The sequence below is a fragment of the Siphateles boraxobius genome, unplaced genomic scaffold (genome assembly GCF_051911475.1).
Source record: "Siphateles boraxobius isolate OS27281-9 unplaced genomic scaffold, OSU_SipBor_1 3, whole genome shotgun sequence".
Lineage (NCBI taxonomy): Eukaryota > Metazoa > Chordata > Actinopteri > Cypriniformes > Leuciscidae > Siphateles > Siphateles boraxobius.
Genome location: NW_027508919.1, coordinates 8,522,809 through 8,539,691, shown reverse-complemented (window position 1 = coordinate 8,539,691; position 16,883 = coordinate 8,522,809). Strand labels below are relative to the sequence as shown.

General features: G+C 36.1%; 1 protein-coding gene across 13 annotated transcripts in view; it reads right to left on the bottom strand.

Moving 5' to 3' along the window:
- Positions 1 to 16,883, bottom strand: part of prom1a (prominin 1a) — an 89,661-nt gene that overhangs the window by 13,911 nt on the left and 58,867 nt on the right. For 8 of the 13 annotated variants that reach the window (XR_013210340.1, XR_013210338.1, XR_013210335.1 and 5 more), the window contains 12 exons: positions 16,484 to 16,689; positions 7,141 to 7,261; positions 6,590 to 6,653; positions 6,422 to 6,511; positions 4,786 to 5,003; positions 4,600 to 4,674; positions 3,954 to 4,017; positions 2,764 to 2,923; positions 2,258 to 2,410; positions 2,032 to 2,155; positions 1,115 to 1,218; positions 695 to 779 (listed from right to left, as the gene is read on the bottom strand). Coding sequence is in view for 4 of the 13 variants with exons in the window: in XM_077247696.1 (XP_077103811.1) it covers positions 695 to 779; positions 1,115 to 1,218; positions 2,032 to 2,155; positions 2,258 to 2,410; positions 2,764 to 2,923; positions 3,954 to 4,017; positions 4,600 to 4,674; positions 4,786 to 5,003; positions 6,422 to 6,511; positions 6,590 to 6,653; positions 7,141 to 7,261; positions 16,484 to 16,689 (1,464 nt within the window). In the remaining 9 variants the exon portion in view is untranslated. Of the gene's footprint in view, positions 1 to 694; positions 780 to 1,114; positions 1,219 to 2,031; positions 2,156 to 2,257; positions 2,411 to 2,763; positions 2,924 to 3,953; positions 4,018 to 4,599; positions 4,675 to 4,785; positions 5,004 to 6,234; positions 6,259 to 6,421; positions 6,512 to 6,589; positions 6,654 to 7,140; positions 7,262 to 16,483; positions 16,690 to 16,883 lie in introns of all 13 variants that reach the window. The other 5 variants (XR_013210336.1, XR_013210339.1, XM_077247695.1 and 2 more) reach the window with 1 other exon arrangement.

Genomic DNA, 16,883 nt, shown 5'->3' with positions numbered 1-16,883 from the left:
CATCTGTCTTTCTGTATAATGCAGTTCACAAGATTTTCTTTATAAAATCCTAAAATTTTCCACTTGATGTGGTCTCAGATTTTTGAATCCTATGTGACAATGAATCAAGAATGTTGGCTTGCAGGATTTTAACTGAAAACAAAAATCATTCTGAAATGAAGGAATTTATAGACACTGTATATAAAGGTTTCAAATGAAATGTTTTGAGATATTCTGCCAATTGCTGAGAACACAGAGAAAAACAACTAACACTGGATTGGAAAAACTTCCTGTTCTTTTTGACTAACCACACCACATCAGAGCTCTTATAAAACTTTATTTCACAAGAAATATATCTAAAGTTGTCCGAAATCGGCAGGAAAAGAAAAACAAGTATCATCTGCTTCAGATAAAAATAAGACTGACTCAAAAATGACAAAATATAATATCTGCTTTCTTGTAAATGTGTGTATTTTAATGCAAGAACTCATAGTCAACTTAAATTTGTCCCAACAACCAAATCAGTGCACACCTAGCACTCAAAAATTAATTAGGAAGTTTGCATCTCACTCATTAAACATTTCAATATACCCTCTTCATAATGGCATCTGGTGTAAACAGTAACATCACTAATCTCAGAGTGGGACTTTGAAAGCTAGTGCACATTTAGTTGTGATTTGCGTGTTCACATGAGATAAGCCTTTGATCCACTCACCACACTGCTGTTAAAGAAGGCTGAGATGTTGAAGATCTTATCCAGATGAAGAGCTGAGTAAATCCCTCTGTTTTTCTTACAATTACTGAGAAAGGAGAGAAAAAGGGAAAGCATTCAAACCTTAATCTGCTGCCATCTGCTGGACTACGAACAAAGACAGTGTTGTTGTATGATGGCTCAGAAAAGTTGGTTCTGAGAAAATGTCAAGCATCATTTGTTTGGATTTGATTTAATATTTAGTTTGTAGTGCACTAAAATTCATATATTTGTCCAAATAATTTTTGGACTGTTACATGTGGTCTGTTATGTTGAGTTCAACATTTGAATATTTTGAAATAAAAATCCTTACAGCACTTTAAAACAGTCGTTATTAGAGTAATATAATTGTTCAGTTTTATTAGATATAGATGAAAAGCTTACCTGTAGAGAGAATATGCTGTAAGGTCAATCTCAGGGTCATTGTACAGGTATCCTGGTATGAAGTTTCTCCAGGCAGAGTTGACAAGGTTGGGCGTATCTAACACCTACATACAACATGATCACACCAAATGAGACCGATTTTTGACCTTGTATTTATTTGTCCGTTAGCTTTGCATTTTTAGAATTTAAAACAAATTATATTATCAACATGAAAATATAAGGGAAAAGTTTAAATGGAACATAATTAATATAATATAATCGGTAACACTTTACAATAAGGTTTCATTCATTAACATTAGTTAACTACATTAGTTAACATGAACTAACAACAAACAATACTTCTACTGCAGTTATTAATCTTAGTTATTGTTAATTTGAGCATTTACTTATACATTATTAAAATCCAAAGTTATATTTGCCAGCATTAGTTAATGCACTGTGAACTAACATGAACAATCTGAACTAACATCAACAAAGGTTAATAATTTTTTTTACAAATATATTGATCATTATTAGTTTATGTTAGTTTACTGTAGGTATTGAGTAATGCTAATGAGTCCTTATTGCAAAGTGTTATAATATAATACAATATAATATAATATTTATTATTTTATTTTAATATAAGGGGAATGTTGAATTGAAAACATGAACATTAAATTTCAGAATGCAAAAACATTTGATTGTCAGTTCACATGATCAATGCTGCACATTCATTTATTCAATTAGTGACCTAGAAAAATGCAGAATCTCAAGTAATCCTTAATAATTTTGAATCATAACTTAAATCCTAAAACGTCCTAAATCTTAAAACCCTTTTTATTTCCTGGTTTTAAATGAAAAACATCAGATTTTCACTGTGGTCTCAGACCTTTATTATGTATGAACCGTACTGCGAGATGCTGTGTCGTTTCTCTTACCTTGAACAGCTGTCGGGTTTGGAAGGGTTCACACACAAGCTTCTCAAGATTCCCCCCTGCCAAGAACAGAGCTGTTATCACTCCCATGAGCACCCAAGAGAACAGGACGCTGAATCCCACACCACTGAGACACAGAAAGAGTGTGTGAATGAGTCGTAGCAGACAAGTCTGTTTTATACCACATCCAATTGATGGGTTTACAGACTGATATTACAGTCAAACTCACGCCATGAGCAGGTTGCCTCCTGTGTTAGAGACACATCCACGTGTGGTTGGAGAAGCGTGCCTGTCAAATCCCAGAATACCACACAACAATCCCAGAAAATTGAAGGCGAGGATAAGCACAACCATACAGCAAAGGGTAATACAACAGATCCACCTGAAGACAAAACATTATGAACGAGAGAGAGTTTGTGAAGTTGTGTAATTTAATATTCAACAATAATATTGATCTGCCTGCATTGACACCATTATATGAGAACTGAACTGAGTTGGACGATGACATCACCAGAGCAGAGCACTTTCTCCAGAGCGGCTATATATTTTAACTTTTTTACAACAAAATTGAAACATCACTGAACTGTACTTAAGCTGGACTATGACGCTTTTTTCTTCTGGAAACAAACTTTGTTGCATTTTTTCCTGTTATTCCTGTAAAGCTGCTTTGAAACATTCTGTATTTTAAAAGCGCTATATAAATAAAGGTGATGATGATGAGAGCTTGTGAAGTACCTGTAGAAATCCATCTGATCGATCTGTGGGTAGATGTCCTCGATCTGTGAGTGTGTGTGAGTAATCATTTTGGTGAAGTTGGTCAGAGAGCTGTGAACTGGGAAGAGCTTGGTGAAAGTGCTGATGTTAGACCCAATGTCTTCCAGAAGAACCTTCACCCCTACAGGAGAACAACCAGGCACAACCTTATATTTAGTATTTGTCAAGTGCTTCTCATAAACTATGGTATTTTCAGAGAATTATGTTTTATTGTCTGTGTCTGGGTGAGCAAGCCAAAGGTGACGATAGCAAGGAATAAAACTCCCTAAGACGTTTAGCTGGTGAAGCCCATCATCCTCAGGCCTTACAAACAATGAACATATGCTAAATATTATCTAGGTACATATTATTTGTAATACAAGTCATGTGTTAATTAAATCAATTAAATTATTCAATTTGCACTATGGCAATATTTAAATAATAACAATTTACAATAAGTTTAAATTTGCTAACATTAGTAGGCCTACAATTTTCTACAGTGTTTACTAATCTAATTTGAACTATAGTTAAAACGTTTTGGGTCAGTAAGATTTTTTTTGATCAAAAATAGAGTAAGAACAGTAACATTGTTAAATATTATTACTAATTTGCAGCTTTATATATATTCATATTTAAAAAAAAATTATTCCTGTGATGTCAAAGCTGAATTTTCAGCATCATTACTCTAGTCTTCAGTGTCACATGGTCCTTCAGAAATCATTCTAATCTGCTGATTTGGTGCTCTAGAAACATTTATTATCAATTTTTAAAACAATTATGCTGCTTAATATTTAGTGAAAATCATTTTTGATAAATAAAAAATTCAAAAGAATAGCATTTATTTGAAATAGAAATTTGTAAAAATATAAATGTTTTTACTGTCATTTTTGCAGAATAAAATGATTAAATTCTTTATTAAAGTTTTGTACAGTAGTGTACTAGGTTAACTTCTAATGTTTAAAATGTATTAGTACAGTATATGTAAAATTTACATTAACCTAGATTAATAAATGGTATAAAAGTATTCTACCTTGTTAGTTCATGTTAGCTATTGTAAATTGTTTAAATTTATTAAAAGTCGAAAAATATTTTTTACAAATTACTGAAAGGAGATTCTGTATCAATCTTTGGGTATATCTGAATTCTAATCTGCATTTCATCTCTGAACTCACCTTCAACAATATTTCGGGTTTGATCTGTTACCATGGTGGGAGTGTCATTGAATGATGTAAACCCCTGTGTGGCAAAGGTGAAAAGCAAAGCAGATCATTCAAAACTGACCTTATTTATTTGCATATACCTTCCTGGTCTTGCTGTAAACAATAAAAAATGTCTTTGTAATTGTGTATAGAAAAATACTGAATGTACATATACTGTTCAAAAGCTTGGGGTTGGTAAGATTTTTTTTCATGTTTTTGTAAGTAGTTTCTTATGCTCATCAAGGTGACATTTATTTGTTAATTAATAAAACACATTTTATAATTTAATGTATTTCTGTGATGCAAAGTTGAATTTTCAGGATCATAGCTCAGTCCTCAGTGTCACATGATCCTTCAGAAATCATTCTAATCTGCTGATTTGGTGCTCAAGAATTTTTTTTCTGCGAGAGAAATCTTTTGTAATGTCTTTGTTTTTGATAAACTGAATGTGTCCCTGCTGAATAAAAGCTTAAAAAAAAATACGGACCCCAAACTTTTGGAAAAATGCAAAATATAAAAATATAATATAAAAAAAATATATAAAAATATAAAAATTGAAATATAATATTTTCTGTCCTGAATCTATGCAAACACCTCATGTGAAATCTGGAAAAAGTACCTTTTCCACAATCTGGCTGAGATCCGTCTTCAGAACTTCATTCACTTTGTCTAACTGTTCGGTCACATCAGGCAACTAAAAAAACAACAACAACAAAAAACAGCCTAGCGTTTTGGTTTTCTGATTATTTTTCGACTTTTAAAAAAACACTACGTTGGAAAAAAAGATGAGAAATAATTTTCATACCGATGAGTAGTTGGCTGCAATTTCTAGCCTGGGAAGGGTGATAAGTATGTTGCGACAAATCTCCGACGAGCGCACATCTTTGCAGAGAGGATCGTTCAGGACGGTGCTAAGGCTGCCGCGCACCAGGCTGAGGTTAGCCTGCAGTTTGACTGTTCCTTCCTGCAAAGTCTCCAAGGTCAAACTCACGTTCTCTAGAGCATCCTTGGTGTCTCGCATTGCTAAGAGAGGGAACAAATGAGCAAAGAAACACAAATGAACATTCAAAATAGAGACGGCTCACACCAACCAAGGCACAAATAATTCTGAAGGACACAAAATCCACACATGCTTCTTTGATTTAAAGGTTACATATTATGCCCCTTTTCACAAGATGTAATATAAATATATGGTGTCCCCATCTATAAATCTATGGTGTCTGTGAAATTTCAGCTCAATATACCCCACAGATAATTTATTATAGCTTGCCAAATCTGCCTCTTTTTGGGTGCAAGCAAAAACGTGCCGTTTGTGTGTGTCTCTTTAAATGCAAATGAGCTGCTGGTCCCCAACCTTCGTTCTGAAGAAGGCCAATCCTTTACATGAGCTTCGGACACTCCGGAAATAACAAAACGCGAATCTCACTCATCCAAAATCTCAGAAATAACCAGTAGCGGAGTGCAACCTTATGGAGAGACTCAGGAAGAGGTTGCAACTTTTAGACGCACCTGGACGTTTCTGAATGGTTAGTGAATACATTTGTGCACGTAGTTGTTGTGGAGTTACATCAACTTGCACAAGTTAATCGACTTGCATGTACCGTCATGTTTACTTTTACACAATTTGACAGTTCCCTGAGGTCTTTATAAGACAGCTGTGACATTTTTTGGTCATATAGTGTTCTGTGCTCGTCTGTGCAGCAACGACAGAACAGTTTGCATGCTTTGTTTCGAACTTTTGCCATTGCGTTTGAAGTGGATACAATAGGTTGTCGCTTGCAAAAACCAAATGGCGACTCCGTGGGTGAAAACGTGTAGTTTAACCGGCAGTAATATTATAATAAGATGCCCTTCCTACGTCAGAAGAAGAGCGAAATATGATCGGCTTATTTTTTTTACATGCTTGCAGAGAAAGGCTTACAAAAATAAAGTTACTGGGTTGTCACTTTTCACGCTTTCTGGGTTGGTAGAAGCACCTAAACACGGAAAAAGTCAGATTTTCAGCTATAATAAATATTATCCATTGAGGTGAGATGACGTTGTTGGCTTTGCATCTTTCAGTGTATTTCATAACCGTTCAGATATCTTGGTTTTAAGACACGGGATGGGCAGGTTCCACCAATGAAGGATACAACAATACACATGGGAAAGTAACTGGGCCAGGTTTTGTTGGGAAAGAAAAAGGAGTCAATCACAACTTTGTTACAGATAGAAGGTCACGGGAAGGACCAGTCAGGGTGTATTACCACTTTACCTTTAATGGCTTTCTCCACTTTGACTAACAAATCAGAGACAAAACAGTGAAATAAGACACTACCAAAACCAACGTATTGTATATCAACATTATATTCTCATGTGATATATGATATATTACAATAAACAGTTTTCCCAGAAAAGGTGAAAACAAGTGAAGAAATAAAAAACAAAAGCGAGTGACATACTTCCAGTCATGCTGAGAGCAGCGTTGAGGGCGGGCTGCACATCTTTTCCCAACTCCTCGTGTATCCTTCCACCCAAGAGAAGACCGACATCTGAAGACACACCACAACATCAGTCCTCACATCAGCAACACCTTCTATTCCTCTAAAGAGGATCTGTAGCATACTTACTCTCCAGGTCATACAGCACATGGTGCTTCACGGTGCCATACTGAGAGATCAGGTAGTCAATTTGCTGAGGAAGACATTGACACATCAATATAATACCAATTATAAACATAATACTCACCAATACTAAAACATCTACCAAAAGAATACTTTTGGTCAATCGCAGCATTTTGCAGTCAAAAATGTTCATATAATGATTGTTATATAACAATTATGATATAATGAACTGTTCAGTTGACCATTGTTACAAGCAACCAGTTAACCATCTATCTATCTATCTATCTATCTATCTATCTATCTATCTATCTATCTATCTATCTATCTATCTATCTATCTATCTATCTATCATCAATTTATCTATCAATCAATGTATCTGTTCATCCATCTGTCTATCAATTCATCGTCAATTTATTCATCAATCAATCAATCAATCAATCAATCAATCAATCAATCAATCAATCAATCAATCAATCAATCGATGCATCCTTCCGTCTGTTCGTCCATCCGTCTATCACAGTATAATAGTGTATGTTGGTTATGGTTGTATTACTCACTGCAGGGGTCTGATTGGCGAAGGTGTGCAGGTCTCTTAGATTGCTCTTCACCAGCCTCCTCACGCTCTTCAGCTGAGAACTCAGGTTCTGATTGGCTGCATATGCACAAAGGACCCCTGCCCTGATGAACAAACAACACAAACTATATCAGGCCAGAAAAGGAAAAATGGGACCATATGTAAAAGAACATGATCCCATCAATGTGAATAATTATTTTTGGCCGTAACCAAAAGCTACTCTCCGGAGTGCCAGTAGGGGGCAGCACTACAGCACTACATATTCCTTACAGTTGGGTGAGGATACTTCTGTTAGCATACTTTAATTGCCTCGCTCTGGGAATGTTCTCTTACTCTTGCATAGTTTTATTGAGAACTGCGAGGCAACATCATACTGCTGCAGGTCTATACAGGAAGACAGCACTTTTGTTTTGCAACTCGGTGAATAAATCCAAAGGAACCTTCGTCTGACACAGTTGGCAAAGCATTTCAAACAAACAAGGGGGACTGTGAGCTCTCCTTAATTAGACGGAGAGACACTTCAAGGAAAAAACAGCCCTGTATTAGTACCTATTCATGATTCACATATTCTAATTGGGCTTTCTTCATTTGGTGCGCTAATGGCTACTGTGGGAGCAGCTGAACATTGGCAGCACCGTCTTCTATCATGCTAGGCTTTCACTGCAGTCTGGGACAAAAGCCATGATTGACTTATGCAACAATAGCACAAACAGGAAGGCTTTTTGTCATGTTGCATTATAATCTATGAATCACTCTTTTGGTTTTGTGCATAAATGTAATTGCACCATACAAAGATGAATCTGTGGGTGCTGCTACATATGAAAAGTATCAATGCTTCAACACACTCCTGATATACTCCTTACTGTAGGTCACTTTTTCAAAACTCTTCACACAGTGATCACAACAGCAGTCTATGTGGGCTAAACTGTGGATCATTTATCACTACTTTGGCATGAAAAATGCATTGAATGATTACATATTTCAAATTACTTTAATTCTTTTCTCACTTAGACACAAACACAGCAAAAACGCTATCACCAACAGGCTCATTTGCACGTGTTTACATACTCTTTTCAAAACTGTTAGCCTAAACTTAAGTTCAAAACCTAGCATAATAAAACAATTAATAAGACAGAAATTTTCTATATTTCTACAGTAATACCATATTTAAACATATTCTGAAATCTAAAAAATTAAATACTACCAAAACAGTTAGATGTAGTTGAACACCTACACAGGTATTAGTCTTTCAATTTCATTACCTACTATACAAAAGGAGCAACATGGGAATAATTTGGTACTGTAACTTTAAACATGGACCATGTAATATATACTGCAGTGAATTTTAAATAGAGAGTGTCATTATTATTTTGTAAAGAAATTGTACAAAAGAAAAGATTGTGTAACGCTACCCGTTTTTTAGGTCATTGCTTTATGCGTTTTTACTGAATTGCAATTTAAAATACATTCTTAGTATTACATTGTAATACATTGCTTAGTTGGGGACATCAAATTTAACATTTAATTTAATATTCAACAATAATATTGATCTGCCTGCATTGACACTATTATACAAGAACTGAACTGAGCTGGATGATGACATCACGGTTTACTCCAGAGAGGCTATATATATATATAAATTAACTAAATTAATAACTTTTTTAAAACAAAAATGAATCATCACTGAACTTACTAAAACTGGTGTGACGCTATTTTCTTCTGGAAACAAACTTTTTTGCATTATTTTCCTGTTATCTCTGTAAAGCTGCTTTGAACAATCTGTATTGTAAAAAGCAATATATAAATAAATGTGACTTGACCTTCAATGGACATACGACCGAGGAATTTCATTAGAGCAATAAGAAAAGTGGCCAAATTTTAAGATGTGAAATCACACACATGTGATGAAATGTTGTGCTTTATATGCAGATAAGGGGCATTGCAGAATGGTCTCAGGGCGAGAAACAGACCACAGACTGATAGAGAATCAAAATGGGTGGCTGGCTACAAAGCAGCATTGTTTTCCTCTTTCCCCATGTCCTCCTCGCTCTGTCTTGGTAAGCTGCTATCTGCTCTGTTCCGTAAGGTCAGGGAAAACATAGCAGGCAATGAACAAAGAGGCTTTGAAGATGGCGAAATGCATTCCACACAGAGGGCAATGAGATGGCCTAAAACTCTGCAGGGAACCTCATATGAACCAGCAAAGAGAATACTTTGGATCTAATTTTCTGCTAAATTGATTAAAAAAAATCAATAAATGAAAAATCTTTATTTTTTAAATATAAAATAATATACATACATACCCTACCTACATGTGTCGACAACAAGTCACTTAGATATCTGAGGTAAAGATAGACAGTACCAAAAAAGTTAGTTTAAATAGTTTTTAAACTATTGTGTAGTTAACTACGCCTGTATGGTATTTCAGCAATATCCCTCATTAAATCTTTCCTTTAAAGATGGCTCTGAGCTCAATTTGGCATCTTGGTGAAAATAGGCTTTATAACTTGGGTTGGTTCAGTGCACTGAAGAATGTCTCCATAGACTAATGGAGGCAGGAATCGCGTTACTTCCACAATGATCGCTGTATTCATCCAGACTGGACCCTGGGGCAGGTCCCACAGCGTTCCTGTCTATAAATGCCTCTTAAGGGGGTTTGAGGAGCAGGGTGGGGGTGAGAACCTCCTTGACTGCCTCTTTAAACAGAAGATGACCCATCGGGTTTAATTTCGCCCTGCCGTGAAGGCTTTCCAGGTCTACCTGTTAGTTCCTCAGTGCTCAACAGACCTGTAATACGATCAGCCCACCACCACGACACCACCAAGCTACTGACCCAGACAAAGACAGCCACTGTCGACTAGAAAATGAGGGTCAGACGTTTATTTTGGAAGGCTGGATGGAAAGGATGTTTTTAACTACTTTTCAATGTACCGAAATACAATGACTGCTAAATGAAACATATGCACTAGTACCAATCAAAAGTTTGGACACCTTTGACAGAATTTATATTACTGTATGTTATTTCAGTTAAACAACTGGAAATGGATAAATTGCACTGGATAAACAGGCAACAAGTGTGTCCAGCATACATGGGAACCTCTAAGTAGTTAAAAAGCAAAAGTTTCCGGATGCACCTGAGGACTTTGAAGACGCTAAAATGTAAGATGGGTTTGATTTGTTCATTCAATTTCGGTCAATTTATAGAATGAAAATGAATTAACAAAGCAAAAACATATTATATTTTATTGTTAAAGATTGCTATTATAATATAAAATGAGTCCAAACTTTTGGCCAGAAGATTAATAAAAAAGCATTTAAAAAAAAATTAGATTTCAGATGTATTATTCGACAGGAAATTGAAATGTTCCTTTAAAGGTTTCCACAAGTTTTAAATGTAATATGTTTGTGGAGATGGAAGTGGCAAGCCCCATGTGTGCAGTGAAAGTAGGCCAAATCTGGCGGGTAATTGAAGTGTGAGACAATCATTTCTCTTTTCATTCAAGTGTAGGACAGAAGGAGGACACATGATTAACCACACAAACAAAAGCATTCTCTCTCCATTCTGTGCTACCAAAATATTGTGGGCGTTTTTCTTTTAGTTCAATATTACAGCTAAAATAACTGACAGAAGAAACTCTCAACAACGACTGATTTTCATTTGTATTCGGTGGACTGATGACGGTAATATCTGATGATGTATCTATTTAAAGGCTGCTTTATAATGCAATCACAACCCTGTAAATACACTGATGAAAGTCAACTGTACAGCTATATGCCAAGGAGAGTTGTACTACACACACGCACGCACTCACACACACACACACACACACACACACACACACACACACACACACACACACACACACACACACACACACACACACACACACACACACACACACACACACACACACACACCAGAAAGAGGCTAACGCAGAGTCACATCAGGACATTGTCACCATAACCATGGTTTCTCTCTTATGCAAACACATTCACACATGTGGCTAACCAGATATAGACGATCCTCAGGCACTAGTCACCTTAAATCAGGGTTCCTAAAATGTATTTACACCAAGAACCCCTTTCATAGCTCCAAACTGTTCGAGGACCTCACAATAAGTCAGTGTGATTTCAATTTTCCAATTCTGACTGAAGTATCACAGCAGTCAAAATTCTGAAGAAGGGTCCACCAATCAGAGTAGTCACTGTTACTATAGAAACTGAGAATGATGTCATGAAATCAGACTCCCCAACACTCTCAACTTTGCAGTCATATGTTTACAGTATATACGTATGTTAAGATTTTGCAGTATATTGTACTGACAGCTCATGACTTAAAATCTGTAGTTACAATATATCTTCATTGCTCATCTACTGTATGCTACGGCTGGTGTGGTAAACAATACGCACAAACAGGAAAATACTCAAGGGAGTCTTTAATATAGATTGTTAGAGATACAAACAGAAACGCAGGAGAAAAACATAAACCAAATGAACCATAAATGTAGACGATAACGAACACTGAACTGAGAAAACTGGAGAGTCTAATTAAGGCTGGAAAGGCGGACGCTCATGCTAACTGTCTCTGATCACACACACATGCTAAACAAAAATGTAAAAATACAAGCACTTACACATATATGCCTACACTGATTAATTACCAAGACTGAATCAAGATCTATCCAAGCATTATAATATTTCAAGGATGAACGAATCAAAAACAGGCTAAAATGACATTTAACAGCACAAATACTGGGTAAATGTAGCTTTTCTATGATTAAACGGGGGTGGTTTAATGAATGAATGTGTGAGTATTGCACAGCCCAGCTGCACTATGGATGTCATGTGGGTTCACAGGCTCTACTGTATTGAATTTGACAGGCCGTCTCTGCAAGATGAGCCCCGGTGACCTTAAGTGCCCTGAGCATAACACTCCAGAGTAACAGGCGGGTTTCTGCTCTATATCCAATCAAGAATGCTAAGAAACAGTCAGCCAAGCGAGTCCCTCGCGTATAGAGCGCCACACAGCAATGATAAATCACAAATTAGACCACTTTAATATCTCAATGGTTTCTACTAGATAGCAACGAGATTAAACTGAGAGCAAATGGAAACATTTGCTTCAGATTTTCCTCAGATTGTCCCGCAGTAAGCTTATATATGTCTTCTCTAGACACAGTCTCCAACTGTCAAACTCAAACATTTCTCATGTAATTGTTCCAAAGAACAATTATTTGAGCTTTAGAGCCCCTACTTTCCATCAGCAATTCTCATTTGTATCTATTTTAAATTCCCCTTAGGAATTTCACGAAACATCTGAGGAAAAAGTTGATCCATTAAGTCTCAAAGGCTTTAAAATTCAAGCTATTAGCAATGAAATGTTCCTCTCTGTAAATATGTGTGTGCGACTTTACATATAGGGCCACGGTTAAAGACTATTAATTTAATAAATGAATCTGCTAATTTAAATGTATTTAAACCCCTAAGTCTTATTCAATGTCAATGCAAAATGTATGATCCATGTTTTGTTAAACTATTACTTTGATTTAGGACTGTTTAAATATAATTGCACACGGTATGCAAAATCATCAAAGTGTATCATTATGTTTTAAAGAGCAGCCTTCCTCAGAACGAGGACTCAAATTTATGCGAGCGGTCATTTGTAAATAACGGCAATAGCATCTGTTTTTAAATTAATGGCACATGCCGTATAGACATAGTAGGAAAACATGTAATATATGTTTTATATATACACTACCATTCAAAAGGTTTGAGTCAGTAATACTTTTTTGAAGAAATATGTTTTCAGAATGGACACATTAAATTTATCAAAAGTGACAGAAAAGACATTTACAATGTTAATTAATTTCCATTTCAAATAAATGTTCTTCTTTTGTACTTTCTAAAAAAATCTGTCAGTTTCAACAAAAATATTCAGCAGCACAACTGTTTTCAACATTGATAATAACAGGAAATGTTTCTTGAGCAGCAAATCAGCATATAATTAGAAGGATTTCTGAAGAATCATGTGACACTGAAGAATGAAGTAATGATGTATTATCATTAATAATGACAATACAACTGACAATATTTTGAAGTAATGACAATATTACTGTTCTTACTGTATATTTGGTGAGCATAAGAAACTTCTTTCAGAAACATGAAAAAATAAATCTTACCAGCTTTACTAATTAGTTACACCAATGTCATCAACGTATCTTTCACTACTTGCAGCCATCTGAATCATGCATGTTAAGCATTAAACAAACAGATAGTTATGGATGTCAGTGATACAAAAAGTCTAGAAAACCGCCTGACAAAGTGTTAGAGGAAATTAACTACAAATTCAAGTAATAGATGCCTAAAGCTGTTATTTTGCCTGACCATCACACCATTGTGTTCATGACTGGGCTGACAGTGTCCCTAAGAAATGCTGTTTTTCTCTTAAAAGTAAGATGGCACTAATGATGAATTTTCTTGTCATAATTGGGTCACTTCTTTAATAATTCATCAAGCCTACATTATGCCCAATGTTTCAAAAGAAAACCGCAGAGTCCTCAGAAAGCGACACGAGTTCATCGAGCAATTACAATAAAATTTCTAAGTTTGGAAAATATAAGAGACAAGACGGGTCAACAAAACTCCAGGTTTCACCCTGTTACTAAGACAAACACTATTCGTATTCATAACCTACACCCCTGGAGATGATTCAAACTCAACAACATTTCCATAATCTCTCTGTGAGAGTCCTCTTAGGATGATCACATAATATCTGATTGATTTTCAGATAAACATCCTACAAAGAGACGTCTGTCTTACTTTCAATCAAGATTGACCCTGAAGAGAGCAGTGTGTAAAGTAGCCCCAGTTATGGCTTGATCAGAATCATGAAGGTTGAAATCCCGGGAGGTTTTTGCATGAGGAGACATGCCCATCTCCAGGCAGCCAGGCATGTGCTATGGAATCTTTAATAAAGAGCCAGCCAGCTGAATCCATTAAGCAGAGGCACATCAAACACTCTAGTCAGTGTGCCGTTGCTATCCTGGAGTTCCCGCTATTGTGCGATCCTGCTGTATTTCTTTCTGTACTGTACACTCGTCTACAATATGCTTTTGGGAACATGGCGACTTTAGGACAGGGAGTTTAACTGCAAGCTCAAAAGTATCCATGTTGAGGTCTTTGTTTGAACTTATCAGCTTTTGAATTTGCTCTTGATGATTTAAGGTCCTTGGCCACCGAGTTCGAAATTTTTGCACGTTAAAAAATAAATACGACCTCATGTTGTGTCAATCACATTTACACATTTCGTCCGTCATAAAATAAAAAAATTCGGATTGGGTCGGATCAGTGTTTTTCGCGTCCATAGCAAGCATTTTGAGAGGTGTTTTGATGATTCAGAGCTACCAAATAACGAATACAAAAAAACAAATACGAAACTTTCGGACTCAGTGTTTAAAGTAACACCAGGTAACTTTTGCTCTCGGGGTCCCCCTACAGTTGGGAAACAGTATTGTCCTCTACTACTGTCGTAAACTCTGTCATCGTGCATTTGTTGACAACCATGATAGCCCTGAACACTGTAGGAGGAGGTCGCATGCAGGTGTTCTGCTTGCGTCGCGTGTGAAATGTCTTCATCCCAGGTACAGTGGCATATATTTCAGCATGTCATATGAATATAATTTCATGGGTTTTATTTTTTTTCTAACGACAAATGATCGCGATGATCACGTTTACAAGCCAGTGTCATTATAGTAGCCTAGTCTATTGGTTACCGTTTTACTGAATCTATATGATACTTCAATGCAATGTTTGAGTGGTAGATAATAACCATATATCGTCAATATTATAATATCAAGCTACCATAAATAAATCTGCAAATTTTACAAATCAATTTGCATTATAGCTTGAGGCAAGACAAATAATCATTACCTGATTCATGAAGATAAACGGAGGATAATATAGCTTCCGTAACAAAGTCAGGCAGACAAAAAAACACCCCAGACTAAGGGGTGTCATTGGTTGTTGCGTTAAATGTTACCCAGATACAATAGTGCTATTTTCTGATTGGCTAACAACACCAGACAAACAACACCAGAGTAGACGCGCTTGAATTCATGCCTGTTCCACAGTGAGAGCTGCGCGGCCAGAGTTTTTGGCGCTGCGGCATATTAAATATATTACAAATAGTTTTTCAGCGTGAGAAATACAATGTGTGGCGGGAGAGCGTGACAAAAGACCAAAATGAGTGACTGTCACGCTCAATGCGTGACACTTGACAGCCCTGCGATTTTAAGGAAGCGGGGGTGGTGGTGGAAGTGACGTATATGCCGTAAAGCAGTCGAGTTTTGTAGTTACTTTTTCGCCGGTTACTACCCGAAACCCGAAGTTTAAAAGTACGATTAAAAACGCTACAGACCCCGTCAGGCTATGGCAGACGTGTCATTCAACCTATTGTAAGTCGATGTACCATCACAAGAGACTTGGCAATATATTATGAAGGTTGAAAAGTTACCTGGTGTTACTTTAAGGACCTTTTTAGGCTGTGTTCCAAAACTACTGAGCTGCCTTTGCTGTCTACTACATACATAGTTAGCTGCCTTTTAAGTGGCACCTCATACATGACCAATTTGTAAGGTTTGCACAATTAGAGGCATAATTGATTTCAATAGAGCTTGATGTTAGAATGTTGCTAAATTAAGAATATGACATTCTAAAAATCAAATGAATACACAGCAGAAACAAATATTTGGTAAATTATTACATTTACATTTTTCTTTTTATAAAATCATTTATTTAAAAAAAATTGGCAACACTTTATTTTAAGGTGGCGCAGTTACACGTTGCTGTAATAATATAGTTACACTATAGAAATAACAGTAAATTATATGCAATTACAACCCTAACCGTAACTCTACATGTAGTTAATTAATAATACTCTGTACTTATTGTAGTAAGTACAATGTAAAATAACCTTAGAGTTTTTTAAATGAACATTTTAATATTGTTGCCATTTACTACCAACACGTCTTAATTTAATTAATTTAAATGACCATCTTAAAAAAAATGTCATTTAGCTTTGTGAAAGGATTATGGGATTCAACATTTTCCACCAAAAGTATATATGTGATGATTTGAATACAAATCTGCTCAAAAGAAGGCATCTTGGTAGACAGTCCTTTCGGAATATCCTTTGCCTTTTTGTGCATATGATACCTTAAAATACTGCCTATGTAGGCATCACACTAGGTTTTGAAACGGAAACTTACCGTGTTAAATGTTACGCATGCAAGCGCACCTGCGCATTCAGACAAACGCAAAGAACTTACGTGATAATGAAGGTAGTTGTGAGTAACAGTGTGGTCAGCAGTCCTCTAAGGCAGTCTGCGTTCTTCCGCTGTCTCTGGTGCATCTCTCCTCCACAGTTATCACAGCAGCGGCACAAACAAAAGAGAAGCCCCACCAGCGGCAGCAGCACGGTGAACAGCAGGCCCATTGCCGCACATACCACAAAACCAATCTCATAATAAATCACCTGCACACAACACAATGTTACACAGATTAGAATGTTCAATAAATACAAACAAATTAAGTTATTCTTTGAGATAGTTTCCTCAATGCAGTATAAGCTTGATCCACAATGAATTTCAGGAAAATAAATAAGTCTTTAAGTTAAGTCTTAATTTGCATCCAGGAAGCCATCTAAGTTATATAGGTTATTTTCGGATT